Source organism: Brachycentrus maculatus, unplaced genomic scaffold (genome assembly GCF_059751285.1).
Source record: "Brachycentrus maculatus isolate JH-2025_06_01 unplaced genomic scaffold, ASM5975128v1 h1tg000229l, whole genome shotgun sequence".
NCBI classification, from domain to species: Eukaryota; Metazoa; Arthropoda; class Insecta; order Trichoptera; family Brachycentridae; genus Brachycentrus; species Brachycentrus maculatus.
This window is the reverse complement of record NW_028280980.1, coordinates 543,267-564,253: the sequence shown is the minus strand read 5'-3', so window position 1 is coordinate 564,253 and position 20,987 is coordinate 543,267. Positions and strand designations below refer to the sequence as shown.

Sequence of the window (20,987 nt, the reverse complement as noted above, 5' to 3'; positions counted from 1 at the left end):
CCTGATAAACATTTTAGTGCTCCCATAAAATTTACACAAGGGCCTTTTACAATTATATTCGACTCTTTTTTTACTGTACTGTAATTGGTTAATTTAATTTAATCTTTAAATTTAAATTAAAAATTGGAATGATAGTTTTCTATTGATAAAATTGTCTCTGTTTGCTGATAAATAATCCATTATTTTACAGTAACTTTGAGAAGTTTAAAAATACACTATTTAAATATCATTTTTAGATTGGCCATTAGCTAGTTCAATACATGTATATAGTTATTTGTAAATAATAAATACATTTAAGTTTATCATAAGGTTTAACGACACAATAACATACTTATTCGCTACACTACATTCGCCTCATAAATTTGTTTTTTCTTCACTCGTTAGATTCACATGCCGAGATCATCTCAGTATTAAAAGCAATTAATGAATTACCTTGATGGAAGTTCATTGTCATATTTTATCATTCTCATCGCTTTCGCGTCAACGCATAAATTTATTTGGTTGAATATTATATCATCTCATTGAATGTACATTAAAAAAAGTTATTATTAATTTTTCAGCTTATTCCTTCACCGTTTTAATTTATTTTATTGAAAAAGTAAACCTAGTCTTTAAAAAAAACAATGCAATTATATATTCATCAGAGTCATTGCTGTAAAACACGACAATATTATATTTTCACATTAATACTTCTTTTCATTTCCCCTGTAGTTATATATTTTTAAAATAATACAATGTTGATCATGACTTCCGTTTTCTTTAATGCGCAAGTCGAATTTGTAGTGGACCAACATACAGATATGAAAATATTGATGGCCATGTTGCCAAGTCGACTTTTGACATTTCTAAAGCAAATCGTTTTTTCCGTCTAAAATATTTTTGATACAATAAATTATAATTATTATTGCGATTCGCGTACTTTTAAATTGTGAAAATGATTGTTTGATTATTTAATGTCGATGTTTCTCTTTTGATTCTTGAACAAAATGTTGGCTGCAGTGGTGTAATAGAGATAGGAATGACGCGCGTCACGCCGCCTTGTAGTTGCTAGAGTCGCTATTTCAGTACGGACTTTTGGTCGATGGGGTCCTCCACGAATATGTGTGCCTCACATGGCAGATTCGAATGGCGGCTGCCATTTGGACTCGGCGTTAATCTCGCTCATATCAGTGGTAATTGCTCTTTTTTATGTCAATTTTAGTTTGTAATCATCGCGGAAAGTGCACCTTGTTCATTTAAGATATTATTTCTACGAAATAACCGGGTTATGTGGTTAAAATGTTAAAATAAATATTTTGCTTCAATTGCCATTTTTTATTTTACAATGTACGTACGTATATGTACTTCTGATGAATATGCGCCGTTGATAACATCGAGTTAGTACGAGCGAACAGAAGCATCGGCATTCTGTAGCCGTGCATTTCGTATTTTTTTTTGTGTTATCGTTAAATGTTTGATAATGCGTTTTTATCCTTTAATTTGTAAGGTCATTCACGTTTGCGTTATTTTCGCAGCTCTAAATGATCGTCCGCCCTGAATAGCTTTACGTCACGAAAATGACGACTTCCTCGGAGGATGTTTTGCTCAGCGTGAACCACGTCAGGTACAAGAAGGGAGATGGGACACTCTACGTGATGAACCAGAGGCTGGCTTGGATGGTGGAGCACCGGGACACGGTCGCGGTTTCTCATAAATATGCGGACATCAAGAGTAAGTCGTCACAAACCTTTTATTTTATTGCCTAGTGATAAAGTCCGAGCTCCATGCTTAATTTGTTGCTGTTTAGAAAACAATGTTTAGATTAATCAATAAAATATTATTGGAACCGATAAACACAAATATGTTTGGAGTAAAAGTATTTACAATATATTGCTTATACTTATGGCTTTTGGGAAGATAACAATAAATCAATGCTGGCTTATATAAACAGAAAATTTATCAATAAATGAACAGAAAATGTAATTATAAAAAATATTATAAATCAAGAACTAAAAGAATATTTTTACTGAATATGATTAAAATAAATTGATTTATTATTAGATTAAAACCAATATTTTTAGCTTTTCCACTTTTTTATTTGACCAGCGACCGGGTTTCGTCGTTACCGACATCATCAGACTGGTGATGACTGGTGATGTCATCAGACTGGTGATGGTGACATCACCAGTCTGATGATGTCGGTAACGACGAAACCCGGTCGCTGGTCAAATAAAAAAGTGGAAAAGCTAAAAATATTGGTTTTAAGTTTAAGTTTTAATGATGTCGGTAACGACGAAACCCGGTCGCTGGTCAAATAAAAAAGTGGAAAAGCTAAAAATATTGGTTTTAATCTAATAATAAATTAAAAATGCAATTCCATCACGAAGTGTCAGTGGATAATATAAATCTATTAAAATAAATGGCCTTTAAGACCGGAATTCTGAAAATTGCCATGGCAGTCAACGTGTTAAATTAACAATTTTCGGATGGGTATTTTTTCAACTGCGTATACATAAATACCCTTCCCGCTCTCAACCAACAGTATGTAGAAGTTTCCTACAAACAACGTGTTAAGACATAATAAATACATGTGGGTAATTTTGGTGTTTGGTGTTGGCAGCCCAGAAGATCTCCCCGCTGGGCAAGGCCAAGGTGCAGCTGCAGGTGGTGCTGCACGACGGGGGGTGTTCCACGTTTCACTTCGTGAACCCTGCGGGGGCCGACGCGCAGGCGGCCGACCGGGACCGCGTCAAGCTGCAGCTGCAGAACCTGCTGCCGCAGTTCCGGCGCCAGGTCAACAGGGAGCTGGAGGAGAAGTCCAGGTAATTGTGCCGATTGTTTAATCCATCTGGTTGCCAAAATCCGATATATCGGCTTTCGGCACTCTAGCGAGAATAACTCTTTATAAACATACATATCAGATACATTTTGGGATTACATACCGACGGCCCCTACGTAAAGTACTCTATCTGCAAATCTGTTACTTTACAGGAGAGAGCTTAGAAGATTTTTTCAACGCATTCTTTTTTATTAATTAACGGTTTTATGGGAAATTCTAAACTAGTTTTATTCATTAAAAAACACGATAAAATAATGTTTTGAATCGTTTTAAAACTTTATGCTTTGTCAAAATTAAGTAGTTAGCGTTTTAGGAGTTCAGTTCATTTTGAAAATTCGATGTAGATAGCGTCTTATACGCCTGAAAACTAGGCGTAATTAATTTTATTTATATTTTTTTTGTTTATTTATATTTGTAGATAACGGTCAGTTGATAACATTTTTTATTTTTTTTTTTAAACCCTTATCCGCACCCCAATGGTGCATAGGGCACTGCGTCATATAAACGCAGAGTTATCTTGATCGTTTACACATGAAGGAAAGGTGATCAGCCCTCCGCTTCAGGTACCAGTCCAGGGTAATATTGAATAAATATTACACTGAAAAAATCATTTATATTTATTTGACCCCCCCTGGGAATCGAACCCGGGACCTCCAGAACGGTAGCCGAGCGTGCAGACCATTACACTAAGGAGGCGGACAAAACATTACTCCAAACATATTGAATAAATATTACACTGAAAAAATCATTTATATTTATTTGACCCCCCCTGGGAATCGAACCCGGGACCTCTAGAACGGTAGCCGAGCGTGCAGACCATTACACTAAGGAGGCGGACAAAACATTACTCCAAACATATTTGTGTTGATAACATACACAATAAATAAAGATCTCAAAATTGACAAAAATGTAGTTAGAGCACTTTACGTAGGGCACGTCGATACATTATGTTAGGGATTCTTTCAGGGTTGTGCAATTTTTTTTAATTCATTTTATGTTTTTTTTGTTCAATAAGTTATATATCTAAATTTAGAATTATTGATAATTTACATTAGTTGTAAAATTAATTAAATACTTGAAGAAAAATGCGAAAAACAAAGACATTTAACCAATTTTGTTTCCGCAAAAAGTAAGTTCTGTAAAGCTGTGATATTCTTCATATCGATACATTTTTACCTGTCTGGGTTAATCTACAATATGCAATAAATTGATACAAATATATAATATATTGGGTAACTAAAAAAAATATTTTGTTAATTAATCACACCCCTACTCTATTCCTTTTAACTTCGGATGTCGGCAATTATGTTGGCGTCGTTTGTTCTTCAGTGTTATGCGTACGGCGTAAAAAGGAGGTGGTCATAAAGCGAGCAGCATTTACTTGTTATTTAGTTTGTGATATGTATAATGTTGCATACATTCGATCAAATAAAATCCTAGAGATATTTTCATCACATTTATATTTGAATTATTTATGTTTGAATCGTGGCATAGTAGCCCCAAAAGTCCTGGTAACCAAAGAGTTATTATTCTGCGGGGGGTCGAGGTCACCTTCTATTTTGAGAGGATATTGATAATGACAACAATAGGGGTCTTGCAGTCATTTTAAATGGATAGGGAATGCACCCATTCAGTTGAGAGTCAGTATTATCTGTAGATTTAAAAATAATGGAACTAATAGCGGCTTATAATAATGTTGGTAGCGCAGATTATACAAACATTTATAGATATAACCGCAAGATCGAAAACAAAAACAAAAAAACCAAATAAAATCAAGGATACTTAAATCAAATACTACATTTGGCCAAAATTATACAATAAAACTGTATTATTTAATGAGGAAAGCTGTTTGTGCACCACACGGAATTTTACCGTCCGGCACGTCAGTTAGCATATAAAACGGATGATTGGCTTGGATTGTCTTGTGCTTTTGTCCATCTTTTTTCGGATCAGTACGTGAACACGTTGCGCGTGAACTCGATCACGCTAAACTGTCGTAGTTGCTTTCATTTTTCAAAACCGGACTGCAGGACGGTGTAATTCCGTATAGTGCACAAACACAGTGCTCATTTTGATTTGACTATTTTTCTAAAGAATCCCATTAAGGTTGAATTGTCTCGTTGAATTCTCAATAAATTTTCTGCATTTACTAATTTGAAGACAAATATAGTATTGTGAATATCGATAGTATCTATTTTTCCATAGAATTGAATTCTCATGCCTTTGTTTTGTAAAACTGCTATTTTTTTCTTCATATTACATATACACATATCGCTCACTCCTTTCAAGAACGTCATAAATCAAAAAACGTCAATTTCAAGTTGTGCATGTTTTCGGAATGCCCAGAAAATGTACTATATCCCAGCAAAAAAGGCATATTTTTAACTTAATATTTACCCGCTACAGGGCAGAAAATGTGTGTCTTGCATTTTCAAGAAAAGGTATTGTTTAATTATTTTTTAAATACACCAAATATTTTCAAATGGAGAAAAAACCTTCAGGTTTTACCTAAAAAGATCTGTTACACAGTAAAAAGTACAATAAGTGGCTTGATATTTATTTTTAATACAATGTGTTATATTTTTAAACTTTAAAAATGTTCTCCTGAAAAATCAAGTTTTTTTTTATTTATGACGTTCTTGAAAGGAGTGAGCGATATATTAAATAACTTGTATCATTTCAATGAAGAATGTCTAATTTAATGTTGTAATGAAAACAAAAACCAAATAATATACCAGAAATTTAGGGGTAGTGTTAGCCCCCTTCTGCATTCTTCATGTAAATTTGTTGGGCTGTATCATTCATAGGTTGGTTTGTAAGAAATACATTTTTATAAATATTTTAGACCTTCCAATTGTATTTTACAGGTTGCTGTCACTTCACCCGACATTGAAACATCTGTATGAAGATCTTGTTATAACCAAGGTGTTGAGCAGTGAAGAGTACTGGAACACACCGACTATCAAACAGTATACAGAGAGTCAATCTGAGAAACAAGAAATAGGTAATAAAACGCATCGAAATGAGCTCATTGTATGTAGTTCCCTATTCCTAAAAAATATCTTGAAAACTATAAAAAAATAACTTACTGATTTACACGAAAATATCAGAATTTCTTTTTATGCGGTTTGAAAAATGCTCTCGCATATAAGGCGAAACACCTGAAATAAAAATCATCTTTCGGATCATTAAATGTTACAGGAAAAGGTATTTTTTTATGTGACTTGTATTCATGGGTAAAGGGGCATTATTATGTACCATAATCATCCAATGTAATTAAACGATATGATAATGTGACCATGAGAAAATTAGTAGCATGAGTGTATTAATACATTGTTATTGTCGGGCGGTTTTTTTTTATCAACCCCAACCCTAATTAGTATACTAATTAGGGTCGTATACTAATCACAAGTAACCGCACAAGCAGCTTAATCACAAGTAACCGCAAACCCAATTCCGATATGTACAATGTTTTTTTGGCATCTCTCGCGCTTTACCAACAGCGATGTTACGACGTTACGTTACGACGAAATGCTCTGGTCAGTCACCACCCTAATAATCTGTTGGTAGAGAACGAGAGATGCTTTTAAACGTTCTATTTGCTTACTTTTGGTAAAGCGCGAGAGACGTAAAAAAACATGGCAGACTGAGTATAATTATAGTCTGGGTTGAAAAAAAAAACCGCCCGACTAAAGTATGTTTTTACTGTCACAGGTTATATAATTATATGCGTGTATTTGAATGCAATATTGCGCTAAAATTTCTATTCACTTTCAACACAACGCTGGGAGAACAACTCTGGAAGATTTTGAACAAAGGAACATTTACATAGATATTTATGCATTCTATTTCCTCAGGTGTTTCCGGCGCTTTCCTTGCTGACATCAAACCTCAAACAGACGGATGTAACGGCCTGAAATATAACCTGACTCAGGATATAATCGAAGCTGTGTTCAAAACATATCCAGCAGTCAGGAAAAAGCACGCTGACTATGTGCCCGCAAAGATGACCGAAGCTGAATTCTGGACAAAGTTCTTCCAGTCACATTATTTTCATAGGTATGCATAAGAAAACCTTTTGCACACATAAAAGATGTAATGGGTAGTAAATTTGACGCAATGCCAAAAAGAAAATATAAACATGTATCTCTTAGCCTTAGATGCTAGTAGGAAATCAGGTTATTATTTACTTCAGCCCTTTTCTTGTGTCCAGTATTGAACAAATATCTCCCTTTTGGACTTCCACAGTTGTCTGTTGGACGCGACTCTCTTCCAGTGCAGGCCCGCCAATATTTTAATGTTATCGAACCATCTTGTCTGGGGCCTACCCACTCTTCTAGGTCCTGTGAAGCACCTTTTTCGTCCATCTATCCTCAGACATATTGCCACATGACCTGCCCAATTCCACTTTTGTTCCGCGATTCTTTGAGCCACATGTGTTACCTTGGTCTTTTCCGTTATCCAAATATTTGTTTTTTGGTCGCCAAGGGATATGTTTAGCATCCCTCTCTCTATTGCTCTTTGTGTTACCCGGAGTTTTATATATGATTCGTTTTATTTGGGTAATTGTCTGGAATCCATCGGTGAGCACTGGGAGTACACAGGCATTAAATGTTTTTCTCTTCAGATGGATGTGAATGTTTTGAGAAAGGATTTGGGGGAAAGGGGACAGGGATCAGGTTATCGCTCATTTATTATCTTGGTGATGGATTGTAATGTCCTTCACTTACATCATCTGTATATATCCCATAAAATGTAGTGGGTATATGTACTGGCAAAAAACGTTAACTCTAAAATACCTTTTTTTAATTAATGTTTTACTTAGTAAATACCACTATTTTTTAAAATCTACTGTGTCACCATGTGTCACATAATTTAAGAAATAGTGGTATTTACTAAGTAAAACATTAATTAAAAATGTATAGATTTTACCACAAAGTGACTGCCGAATCAATTAATGAAATCTAAAATACCTGTTTGAATAATTCCTGTTGCTTAAAGTTTTTAGCCTGAGTAAAATACCCGCTATTAAACCTAAAGTTGAATTTAATTTTAAAGCCATATATAGGACATTTTAAACTACTTAATGTATTTTGCCAGTTTATAAAACAAAACTTTATTATATGCATCATTAAGTCAAAATTGCATATTTTGGAGTTAAGATTTTTTTGCCAGTACACCCACGATATATTCTACTCCCAAATCCAAGCATTTGGGATGCAGGATTGATCACCTCCTTGACTTCATATAATTAACGATCTAATTGACACCATGTACAGTATCTACTCAATGAATTAGGGCCACGCAGAATTTCGCGCAATTTCTCAATTCAAACAGGAATAACTCAGAGAAAACCTTGAATAAAACAACATTGAATTTTATTTACACATGAACACTTTATTACGCCTAAATTATGCAAATATTTTCATATAAATATAGTTAGTATTTAGTATTTCCACCTTTGGCAGAAATAACTGTCTCAATTCTTTTTGGCATACTTAAAATGCGCTGTTTTATCATATTTTTTATTTCTTCGTCTTCTGACCAAATTTTTTGAATATTTTTTTTAGACAGTCTACTGTCGGATTTGGAAATGAGTATACCTTATTTTTTAACATGCTCCATACGTTTTCTATAGGATTAAGGTCCGGAGAATTTCCAGGCCAGGGGAGCAAAGGCAGATTTTTGTTAGACAAAAATTTTATTATTGATTTAGCCCGGTGGCAAGGTGCCCCATCCTGCATGAAGGTGTATGGACCTTCTGTTGGGTCGAGTGTATGGTAGAAGGGCAATAAAATTCGTTCGAGGACCTGCTTATAGGAATTTTGGTTCATTGTTCCTTCCACGAAAAACAACGGCCCAGGTAAATTGTTAATAATACATGACCATATCATTGTTGCAGGGGGGTGTTTGATAACTTTTACCACACAGGCCTCATTATAACGTTCCATTGGTGTTCTCCTGACGAATCGACGGCTCTCTGTCACGGCTTCTAACCGGCACTCATCACTAAAGATGACCTGAAAAATAATGAAAATTTAAGTTTAATTCAAATATATAAGTTTATTTACTAAAATGATATGTTGAAAATTCAATTTAAATAAATACCTTTTTCCAATCATCTACCGAGTAATTTCGATGTAGCCTGGCCCATTTTAATCGATCCGCTTTCATTCGTGGTGTCAATTTTGGTACTTTTACAGGGCGCCTGCATTTCAGATTTACTTCGTAAAGACGTCGCCTCAGTGTTGATACCGATATATTTATACCCTCTTCTTCCAATTTTATTTTTAATGTTTTTGCTGATGCACTACGGTTTTCTAAGGCACTTTGAACGAATTTTCGATCAGTCCTCGGTGTTGTTTTTCTAATCCTACGACAGTTCTTTCGCCGATTGCTGGTGGCGGGTGACTGATTTTTTATTGATTTTGAAATTCTGTCCACTGTATGACGAGAAACATTTTCTTTTTTTGAAATTTCTCTATCAGATAGTATTCCTAATTTCAGTAGCACTATAACACTAGACTTTTTTTCCTCAGAAATGTCTTTACTTTTTCCCATTTTGTCCTTTTCAAAAAAAACACTTGTGTTTACAAAAAAAAATTATACTTTATGAACTAAAATTAAAAATTAAGTTTTTTTCACAAGACACGATAACTATATAACCTCTCTGAACAAAACAACAACCAGAACTCAAGAAACTTCACTAATAAATGAGATAGGACTATTTTTTGAACTTTCAACTATCTGTCTACCTGTGCTAATTAGGGACCTTTCTCAGAAAAAGGGTTTGAAATTTTGTAAAGGCTTAAATAATCCAGGTATATTTTACGTATTATTGAAGGTAATATACATGATATTAGATGTCAATAGAAAACTTAAAGTATTTATGTAAAATAAATATAATAATCCAAAAGATTTCAGAGTATTCAAAAAAATAATGGGTGGCCCTAATTCATTGAGTAGATACTGTAGATCCTACACTATCTATGCACCATTAGGCGTGGATGGTGTTAAAAGCAATAATAAAATTTTACGTTATTTGCTTGTGTTTCCTCCAGAGATCGGATAGCCTCCTCCAGCAAGGACCTGTTCACGGAGTGCGGGAAGCTGGACGACCAGCAACTCACGGCGGCGGCGGGCGCTGCTGCGGCGGGGGACAGCGAGCTCAACCTGAAGCGCTGGACGGAGTCGGATCCCCTGCAGGAGGAGCCGGAGACCAGCTCCAAGCATGGCACCTCCGTGCACCACAGCATGATCAAGCGCTTCAACCAGCACTCCATTATGGTGAGGGAAATTTGTACAATTTTCAACTAATGAAAACATAGAACACACCAAGTTGCACACATTCACACACACACACAATGTAGAAGTATGACTCACCGCTCTAGCCTCTTCTACATTCAAACATCTCGTTATTTTTTTTATTTTTAAAAAACGGAAATATTTGTGTTTTTATTATTTACACACATATTTCAATTTCATACTATTTCTGTGAACCTAAGCGGCTCATTATTAGAAATAGGTATCAAATTGTGTTAGAGTGGATTTGAACCGAGAAACTCTGAATCAAGAGTACGCGACTCTAACCACGGGACCACAACCCGACACGTTATTGACACACTGAAGATTATCATTAGAAAAAACAGTCTGCCAGTTGTTGTAATGAGTATTATTTACTATTCTAGGTGCTCAAGGCTGGCGAGAACAGTTTAGCAGCTACGGCTAGCGCGGAGAAGGCCCCAGAAATGAACGGAGAAGGAACATCGCCGGAGAAGGAGGTCCAGTCGCCTCCCGAACCGCCGAGCAAGCGGAAGAGAATACAGGACAAGATTAGATTTGAAGATCTCCAGAATGATGAGACGGCCAAGACGCTGCCGCAGCTGGAGCTGTCTAAAGTGAGTGCTCTTTTCTTGGTGATACACAATACGGTAAAAACTCATTAATCCTTTCCGGTCACAGAGAAAATCCAGGTAGACAGTTGAATTCATTTGTCCTCTGCTCCACATACTGTTGTAATAGATATGAGTAAAAAAATGTGAGCTTGCATTTTAACTTTCACATTTTAGACGGGTATTTTTTACTCCTGGATCGCTAGCGACAGGATTTGATAATTATGTACAAATACAGTAAACCCTTCTACTTTGAGTACCGCGTTAGATGGGTACCGCGTTATCGCAGAGAACATTAAAGGGGGTTAATGTTTTAAATTGTATTTTTTTATTTTAACCAACGGAAATGACTGAAATGAGTCATCATTAAATTAAAATACAATTTAAAAACATTCAGCCCCTATAATGTTCCCTCCGATAATGCCGTACTTATCTCAACACTATAGGGGGGGTTAACTGTAGTTTAGACCTTAACAAAGAGATCGGTATATAATATTCATATAAAAACATTGGATAATTCCTTTTTTCTGCCTTTGAAATAAGGCCGGCGCAGAAGGTAAGAAATACCTTTTCCGTTATTAAGCATCAATCGACTGAATGGGTAGAAATACCTTCCCGTCCGAAGTGTGTTTACACATTGACTGCCATGGCAATTTTCAGAATTCCGATCTAAAAAGCCAGTTTCATTTCATCATGTTGCATTAAAAACTGAAATTATAGTACATAGTTATATTTTCTGTTGATTGCATTGATTTTTTGATTTTTTGTTCTCTTGCCATGCTCCATCTATCCATATTAGCACTGATATATTACGAATCTTATCGTAGCTGCACGAATATGGCAAGTAAACACAGTACGAGATAACTCGTAGTCGGTGTCCTAGCAAAGAACGCAATCTACAAGTTATTATAGTTAATAATAATAATAATCTTGGATGATTTATTTAGCGCCATTTTTGTAAAATACTACCTTAAGAGCGCTTATACAGATATGGATTATGATATGAAAATAATAATGAAAAATACTAAAAAATACTAAAAAAGAGTCTGAAGGGGGGAAGTGAAGACGCCGTATTATTGCGCCTTCGTCTCGGTATCAGATTTAACTTTATTTCCACTACATTCCATGTTTAGAGAAGACTGACTTGTTAACTTAGAATTGTGTCGACATTGGCCGTTTTGTTACTCCGACCGAGTTTCTCCAGGGTATGCTTGGCTACAATAGTTTAGAGACTAGAAGGAATGTGTATTTGATTACGCATTTTTTTCGATTGTTGCGCGGTATGATCGATAATCCTGAAATTATCCGGAGCATTGGTCTGTATGTTCCCGATGGTTACCTAAGACAGCGTCGGCATAGATTGTTTCACATTCCTATACACAGGACCAACCTGCCGATGGTTATGCCTGTAGGAAGAGCTACCGCTATGTTGAACAATATCACATTGGATATTGATCTGTTCCATGTGTCCGAAGGAGTTGTCCGAAGGAGTTTTCCGAAGCGGGATTCTTCTACACATTTAACAAGAGTCTTCTTGCTTACTTTTTTAATTTGTTTTTTTAATGTATACGCCTTAAATGTTAGTTTGTAATGTATATATTAATTATTGAATGAATTGAATTGAATTGAATTGAATACTCACGTGGTTGTCTCTTCTTTAGGTGGAGCGCTACCTGCACGGGCCGGCGGGCGCGGCGGAGGCGCCGGCGGCAGGCGGCGCGACGCGGCGGCAGCGGGCGCGCGGGGCCCGCTCGCTGCTGCTGGGCTGGGCCGCCTCGGGCGCCACGGGGCAGGGGGGCGCGCGCCCGTTGCACCCCGCGCCGCCCGCCGCCGTGGCCGCTCTAGGCGAGCTGTCCCCGGGCGGCGCGCTCATGCGCCACCACCACACCCACTCCCTGGCCCGTGAGTGACTTTTCAACTTTCATAATCATCAAAAGGCTGCTCGAGAGATGAAAATAATAACCAAATTTTGACAGCATCAAGGGATTAATTGAAACTATCGTGATTATCTTCTTCTTCATGAGCTGTCTGTCCTCCACTGCTGGTTATAGGTCTCTTCTCCTTCTTTCCATTTCCTCCGGTCGGTTGCTTCTTGCAGCCAGTTTCTACCCCCCACAGCGACTATGTCGTCGGACCATCTCTTTTGGGGTCTTCAGACACCTCTTTTGTTCTCCCAAGGTCTCCATCATAAAAATTTTAGGGTCTATCTTTTGGGGTCCTGTCTTGCAATATGTCCTGCCCATTGCCATTTGAGTGTTGCCTCACGATCCATGATATCCTCTACTGTGGTTCTTTTCCTGGTATCTTCATTTTTTATTTTATCCATCAGACTAAAACCAAGAACTTTCCATGGATCGCTGTGTGCACTTGAGTTTCTCTGCATTTCTCTTTTTCAGTCATAGTCTAGTGCATATGTGAGCACTGGCAGTATGCAGGATTTGTACACTTTTCTTTTTAGACAGGTCGGAATCTCCTTATTTTGCAGAATTTTTTCGAGTTTTCCAAAAACCGCCGGCATTCCCGTTTGGAGGGGGCAAAAGTTCAGAAAGAAAAAATATACATATATTATGAGTTATTATTTTGTCCGCCTCCGTAGTGTAATGGTCAGCACGCTCGGCTACCATACTGGAGGTCCCGGGTTCGATTCCCAGGGGGGGGTCAAATATTAGTGATTTTTTCACTGTAATATTTATTCAATATAACCCTGGACTGGTACCTGAAGCTGAGGGCTGATCACCTTTCCATCATGTGTTAATGATCAAGATAACACTGCGTTTATATGATGCAGTGCCCTATGCACCATAGGGTGCGGATAAGGGTTTGAATGAATATTATGAGTATAACGTTGCAAAAATTATTGAGAGAAGCCGGACTGTTGACGAACAAAAAAACGAAGAGCAAATCTTCTGCTCCGCTTGAAGAGTGTTGTGCCGACTGCTATCTAGTTTTCGATTACCGCAACGTCGAATGTTTGTCCAGAGCTGGTGCCCGCGGACGTGGAGGGGGAGGCGCGGCGCCTGTACCTGGGGGGCGGGGAGCTGCTGCGCACCTTCTGGCGCTGCTTCCCGCCCGCGCACCTGTCCGGCTGCCCGCCCGCGCCGCAGAAGGTGGCCGCCGCGCACGAGGCCCTGCTGCGCTTCCGCCACGCCAAGGTCAAGCCGTTCGAGGTTAGTTGGTTTGATAATTTACCACTATTTTACTCAAATTAAATATGTTTGATTTATAGGTTTGATAATTTACCACTATTTTACTCAAATTAAAGACTTGAATATACCACTTTAATGAGTTTTATTTATATTTACGACTAGTTTCGAAAACGACAGATGTTTTCATCTTCTGGTACAAATTAAAACTTTAATTTGTACCAGAAGATGAAAACATCTGTCGTTTTCGAAACTAGTCGTAAACATAAATAAAAGTTGTTAAAGTGGTATATTCAAGTGTTTAATTTTAATAAAATAATCATGTCATTCCACAAAAAGTGGTATGAAAAAAGGTATAATAACTAAAATAGGAATAGTTACTAAAAACAAAATGGTCTTTACCTAAGTGATGTTTACAATAGTGAATCACAAAAGGGTCGATTGGTCATCAATGTTTTCTTTTTTACCACTTCATAATATGTATACAGTATGTCCTCTACTTACGCGATTTCGACTTACGTAAATTCATACTTACACGATTTTCGTCATTTATTTACATATACTATTGTGTTGATAGGAAAGTGAGAGGGAAAAAGAGAGAAATGACACTGGCTTATGCCTTGCACCCTTTCCCTCCACAGGATGTGATTAACGACTAAGTCATAATTTAGATTTCTTCCTTGTTAGTTGCATGTGTTGCGATCGGGATTCTTTCCACATTTTCATTTTCATATGCATGTAGATCTATTCTGTTTTCACATATCGCCCACTCCTTTTAAGAACGTCATAAATAAAAAAACTTGATTTTTCAGAAGAACGTTTTTGAAGTTTAAAAATAAAATACAATGTATTAAAAATAAACATCAAGCCACTTATTGAAGTTTTTACTGTGCAATACATCTTTTTAGGTAAAACCTGAAGGTTTTTTCTCCATTTGAAATATATTTAGTATATTTAAGAAAAAAAATTAACACTATCTTTTCTTCAAAATGCAAAAACAACACTTTCTGCCCTGTAGCGGGTAAATATTAAGTTAAAAATATGCCTCTTTTGCTGGGATATAGCACATTTTCTGGACATTCCGAAAACATGCACAACTGAAAATTGTCGATTTTTGATTTATGACGCCCTTGAAAGGAGTGAGCGATATGTTCTATATCCATTTAAACTAGTGCGTATTATACACACTATATACGTATTAAAAAAACACAAATACCCTTTTTCGACTTACACTAAAACCAAATTAATAACGTAAGTAGAGGACTTACTGCATACCTTTTCTGTTTTTTTTACGATGTTTCTCGTAAATTTCCAGGATCGCATAATGCGCGAGCTGTCTCCGCTGGCGCACTCGCTCACGAAGCACCTCTCCCAGCTGTTCCAGGCGGCCACCACCAAGTACACCCTCTGGCAGTCCCGGCAGGCCAAGATCAGGTAGTGGAGTCCCGGAATCCCGTATTGTGATAGAAACTACGTGTACATAGGAAAAATGTATATATGCGTATGGCGGCCCTTTGGTGCATCCTTCCTAAGCCTCCAGCCAAAGTGTAGTCCGTATTCAACAAGACGGCAAATATTTAAACCTTCGCCGTATCGCGGTAATTGTTAGAACTTATGTTACTTGCAATACCATAACTAAACTATAACAACTTGTTAGAACTTATGTTACTTGCAATACCATAACTAAACTATAACAACTTGTGTTACTTGCAATGCCATAACTAAACTCCTAAACACCAACTTCCCTCGGTAATTCTTGTTCTAAAAATTGAAGTTATGGTTTTGCTGTTTATACTGAATCGCGCTCAACTATCCACTTGCCTGATCTCAAAACTAAACTTAGGACAGTATTTTTTTGTGTTTTTCAATTATTTGTAATAAACAAAGAAAAATAATAAAGTACGTGTAAATATTTGGCACATTTTGATGTTTAAAAAATGTTTCGATATTTGTTAGTATTTTTGATATTCGTAACGTATGTAACCCCGTCAGCTAGTCAACTTAAAAAAAAATAGCACTGACTCTTGTTAAATCATCAGCGGAAGATGTGCCGGGTTTTTGTCAGGTCATAGTTTAAAATAAGGGTCGCAAAGTATCGTAATCAATATTCCCTTGTTATTTTTATACTTCCCGCACGAGATAAATTAATATATTTTTTTGCATGAGTTTAATTGGTTCTTAGCAAGGCGCAATATCAAAACGCCTGCAATCTTATGTCAAAAAAAGTGTTTAGATTAGTAATCGACAGGATCCTTTAGTTTGAAGGAAAGTAATTTTATAATATTTTATAGAAATTATGTTACATAGTTAATAATTTGTGAGGGGTATTGTTGTAAAACCACTTTTGTCTACCGGTATAGAGAAATAACAATTTTATTTCAAATTTTATTTCCCTGAAAGCAATGCTGGAAAAATTACAGTAGCAAGGGGGTTTTACATGTACCAATGTTTATGGCTTGTAATTATGTTTTTTTTGTTTGTTTATGGATGAATTTAAATTCTTATCAGATAAGAGTAATTTGATGAATGTTCGCTTGCCTTTATTATGATCAAGGCTGGGAAACAGTTTAATTGGTTTGTAAGTTGTATGAGTACCATTTCATTATTTTTACGTTCTGTAACAGATTCTCTTTAAAAAAATATCTCTTTTTTTAAATTTGTTTTTTTTTCACAAATGTTCAGACACCGATAGCATTTTTTTTCGCTTGTTACGATCAAATGATAGACGCTGCTGTGCGGCAAAAAGTGGTAACGATACAAGGCATTACACCCCAGAAAATGCTTAATTTAAAAAAATATATATATCTGCTTGAAATTTTATTTCAACTCTTGAAACAATGATTTTTTGTAAATGTGTAAAGTTGCATTAAAAAAAATACAGTGATGTCTTTTTTAAATGTCTTGTAAAATTCAGCAATAATATATATTTTTTTAAATACATCATTTATAATAGTCAAGTTTTGTTTTCTAATTTTCTATAAATCAAATATAATTTTAATAATAACAATGATTGATCAGTTATGCCTAATATCGAGTTGATCAAATTATTCTCTCCAATAATGTGTTCATCTGGTCCAAATTGTTTTCAACAAGAATGCAAATTAGAAAGGAATTGTCAGTCGAAAGGAGGATTTATTAAAGAGGGTGATGTTAGATGTTGCAGTGATGATACAATAATAAAAAAAGAAGGCAAAAGGTAGTACTGGCTCTTTCTGCCTAATTTTTAGGTTAAGGAGAAATAATATTGTCATATTCAGTGAAACTTCGATTTAACATAATTCAATACAAATTTTGCAATGTAATATTCATTTGCCATAAAATGTATCCAATATTGTTTTTATGAAATATTTTAAGAGTCGTTTTCTGAAATCCATACTCTGTCTAAAGTGCCTCGTCTCATTTTATCGCTAAAATTTATCCGATGCATCCTTATTCCGGGTTTAGTGCTACGCAAGGCTCTTGACCCCGTGTAGACTTGTATAGATCTGTGGTGCAAGGAACGCGTGTAATTTTCACTCTTCAAATAGTTTGAGAATCATTCTGTTAACCCTCGATTGGTGTGAACAAGTGTTAGGCTTCTATTGTTGAAAATGTGTTATTCATTTATATCATAAATTAAGAGTTGATTAGTGAAAAGTTTTAGGAATATTGGTATTTTTGTATTATGGTTACCATCCTGAACATATTATTTTAAGCCAAATATTTCTTTTAATTATATCGTGTGGGGTGGATCAGATCTCGCTTTATCAAAAAAATCAAGGGCCGACACAACCTGGTATTTTGGTAGATATTTCTCTTAACATACTTTGGACGGGAAAGGTATTTCTACCCGTTGGGTCGATTGATGCTTAAGGACAGGAAGGGTATTTTTACCTACTGCGCTGGCCTCATTTCTAAGTCAGAAAAGAAGGAATTACATATTTAATGTGTTTTTATATGAATATTATGTACCAATCTCTTTGATAAGGTGTTAACTATATGTGCATAATTATCTAACCCCGTCGCCAGCGGTCCGCAGGCTTAAAAAAACACCCATCCGAAATGTGTTAATTAAGAAATTATTTATTTATAAAATTACATTTAAAAAAGTCAGAAAACATTAGATTATATTCTTCATACTGTTAATATCAAATTCATACTTGAAATTTGATTAAAAGTATAATTTTTTTCATAAATATATTTTTTTAAATATAATTTTTTAAATACATTTGTAACTAAAGAGTTTATGGTAAAAAAAAAAAATATATATATATAAATATACTATATTGCTCATCCCCCTTACTAAGTTTTTGCTAAATATGAATTTGAATTTTCGGTCAGTTATTTTTTGTTTTTTTTTTTTGGGTTAGATGGTGTATTCATATTTCCTTCAAATTATTTTCATTTATACAAAGGTCAGAAAAAAGCATTAAAAAAATAAAATTATTGTGCTTTATCATAAATATTTTGATTTAAAAAACAAATAAAACTAAAAAATATGTATATGAATGGCGTTTAAAAAAAAGTAGTAAAACGAGATCTGGTTCACCCTATACATAGTTTTGTGAGGGGAAGACAATAAGTGTAAAAATAAACACATGTTTCTTTTGTAATATTTGCACTAAATAATTATAAATATATATTTTTGTAATTCAGGGTTGTCTTATATATATATATTGTGTAGTCTCTCACTGACTGTGTAGGTATTTGCAATCGGTATGATAGGTAATTATTATCAGGCTGTGTGCACAATTAGTTGTAAAATAAATAACTAAAAGATACATTAAATGTTTTATCAACTATGTTTAGAATTTACTAATGATAAATTTGCTTCCATAACAGATTGTTTTTCGGCCACCAATATATTGTAATAGCACATAAGTATTAGAAACACCATTACTAAAAATTCATGAAATTCTCTCATCCCCAAATTCTACAAATCTGTTAATAATAAATTTTGAGCCCAACAAAACTTTGAAATCTTTATCAGCTATCCTTAAAATATCAAGGAAAAAGAAATACTGTACGGTGATGTTTTTTCTAACTGGTATTTGTCAGGATTGTGAAAAAAAGTAAATAAATAGTAGATTATGAAAGATCATATTATTTTCAAAACAAAATTGGGGATAATTTATTTCTATCGATGAATGTGTTTTTAATTATTTTTTTTACTTATGTAATATGCTGATATTTCTTAAAATCTATTGTGATGCATGTTTTTTGATGCATTTGTGTTTCAGAGTTTGCCAACCATTTGATAAATAAAAATCATGCATATACTAATAACGTAGAAATCCTAAAAAAATATTAATACGAAAAGTCATAAATTTCAACATTTTTAAACAATAAAAATTCAAAAAAATACTAATAATAATAAGCCCATCATCAACAATATGACAATGACTAAAGCCTTCTCCCTATAGTTGATGTTCCCACTGAAACAGTTCCTACCTCCTCTTCATCCTTCAATATCCCAAGTATGTTTGATAATAATACAGAATGCATCGAAACACAATAAATTAAGAAATAGCGATATGTACACCACAAAGTGACTGCCGAATCAATTAATGAGATAAATATGTGTCTTAACCTTATATTTTAGGATATGCATTGATAGTTGTCACTGTTGTCATTTTAATACAAAAATTATGGATTTTGTTGGGACTGACCAAATTTTTGATAGATTTGTAGAACTACGGGCATTAGACTGTTAAATTAACTATCACCGTGTAATAAACACTTAATTTAATAAATACATAATATAAGATTTGTCAATCTGTAACTGATGTGAAATACCTTTTATGATGTTAGAGCTTGAAAATTTACATTTGGAGTGCCTTTAAATTAAAATAATTATATCCATGTACAGTAAAGGTCACCATGTTTGTGTGCAGGTCTAAATAAAAAAAATGCACAGCAAATATAAATACTGTATAAACTATTTACTGCCAAAAAAATGGAGCCATGTTAACTGCTTCAATATCATAAATTATTGTAAAGGGAGCGTATTGTGGTTATTTTTTATTTAAAGTTGTTTTAGTTTCATACCTAATTTTGTTATACCTATTGAGAATCTCAATATTTTCCTGATAAAGATGATTCAATCAACTCCTTCTTTTATTTTTCCCCGCCTCATTATTTTCTTGTGCAAAAAAGATTGTCTGGTCCATAAATCAATCAGTAAGAAACACCATTCCTTCTTGCTGATGGATTTAGAAATGGTATAAATAAGGCAAAAATAGAGTGGTGTAAGGACGTTTGTGCACTACACGGGATTTCACCGTCCGTCAGTTCGGTTTTGAAAAATCAAAATGACTACGACAGTTAAGCGTGATCCAATTTACTCGCAACGTGTTCACGCACCGATCAAAATCACCGATCCGAAGAAAGATGGACAAAAGCACAAGCCAATCATCGTTTTAAAACGCTAACTGACAAGCCGGACGGTAAAATTACACGGAATCCCGGGTAGTGGACAAGCGCCCTAGTCATTCTTTTCCATGTTGAATTCAGCTTTTGGATGGAATATGGTACAAGCTTTTCAAAACTGTCAAGTAAGTTGACGGTAATTACTAAAGATATAAAACTTTATATGTTTAAGCATTTCAGGACTTTGTGACAAGAAAATATAAGAGAAAGGTAAGAATATTATGTAAATAAATATAATCTTATTTAGTTCAATAATTATTGAGAGAATTGTTCAAATCTTTTTTTTTATTCTAACCCTTAATCATATCCAATGGTAGTTGCACCATATCCATAGTGTTATCTTGATCGTCAATTATATGAAAGCAAAGGTGATCAGTCCTGCGCTTCAAAGTCCAGGGTAATAACAAAAACATTTTTTTTTTTAAATTTCAACAAAGATAAAGTTTGGATATTTACAGGGCTTATGACCTGTCATAGGCTGGTTGAGTGATCCCTTTACAGACATGCAACATTCACCATTCTACCCATGGATTGACAACGATACTATTCAAATTTTTGGAACTCCTAGATATATGATCAATCTCATGTCGCAGTACATATGAGTTCACAACAGCCATCTATGTTGAAATGAGAAAGCTTTTATGTAGTAGAGACCCTTTTATTTGTATTTAAGAAAATCCAGATTTGTAAACAAAATTTTGTGAACAAAAATCCATATCTGTTTAG

The 20,987-nt window shown here is 35.0% G+C and overlaps 1 protein-coding gene across 1 annotated transcript; it reads left to right on the top strand.

The window, feature by feature from the left end:
• The first annotated feature begins 868 nt into the window (after positions 1 to 868).
• Positions 869 to 19,974, top strand: Tfb1 (transcription factor B1). The gene is made up of 10 exons (XM_088264526.1): positions 869 to 1,172; positions 1,515 to 1,710; positions 2,600 to 2,801; positions 5,686 to 5,822; positions 6,676 to 6,877; positions 9,880 to 10,105; positions 10,507 to 10,716; positions 12,372 to 12,612; positions 13,690 to 13,877; positions 15,169 to 19,974. Exons 2-10 carry the CDS (start codon positions 1,557 to 1,559, stop codon positions 15,289 to 15,291), a joined length of 1,683 nt encoding a protein of 560 aa, XP_088120652.1. The 5' UTR covers positions 869 to 1,172; positions 1,515 to 1,556; the 3' UTR covers positions 15,292 to 19,974.
• Positions 19,975 to 20,987: the final 1,013 nt, after the last annotated feature.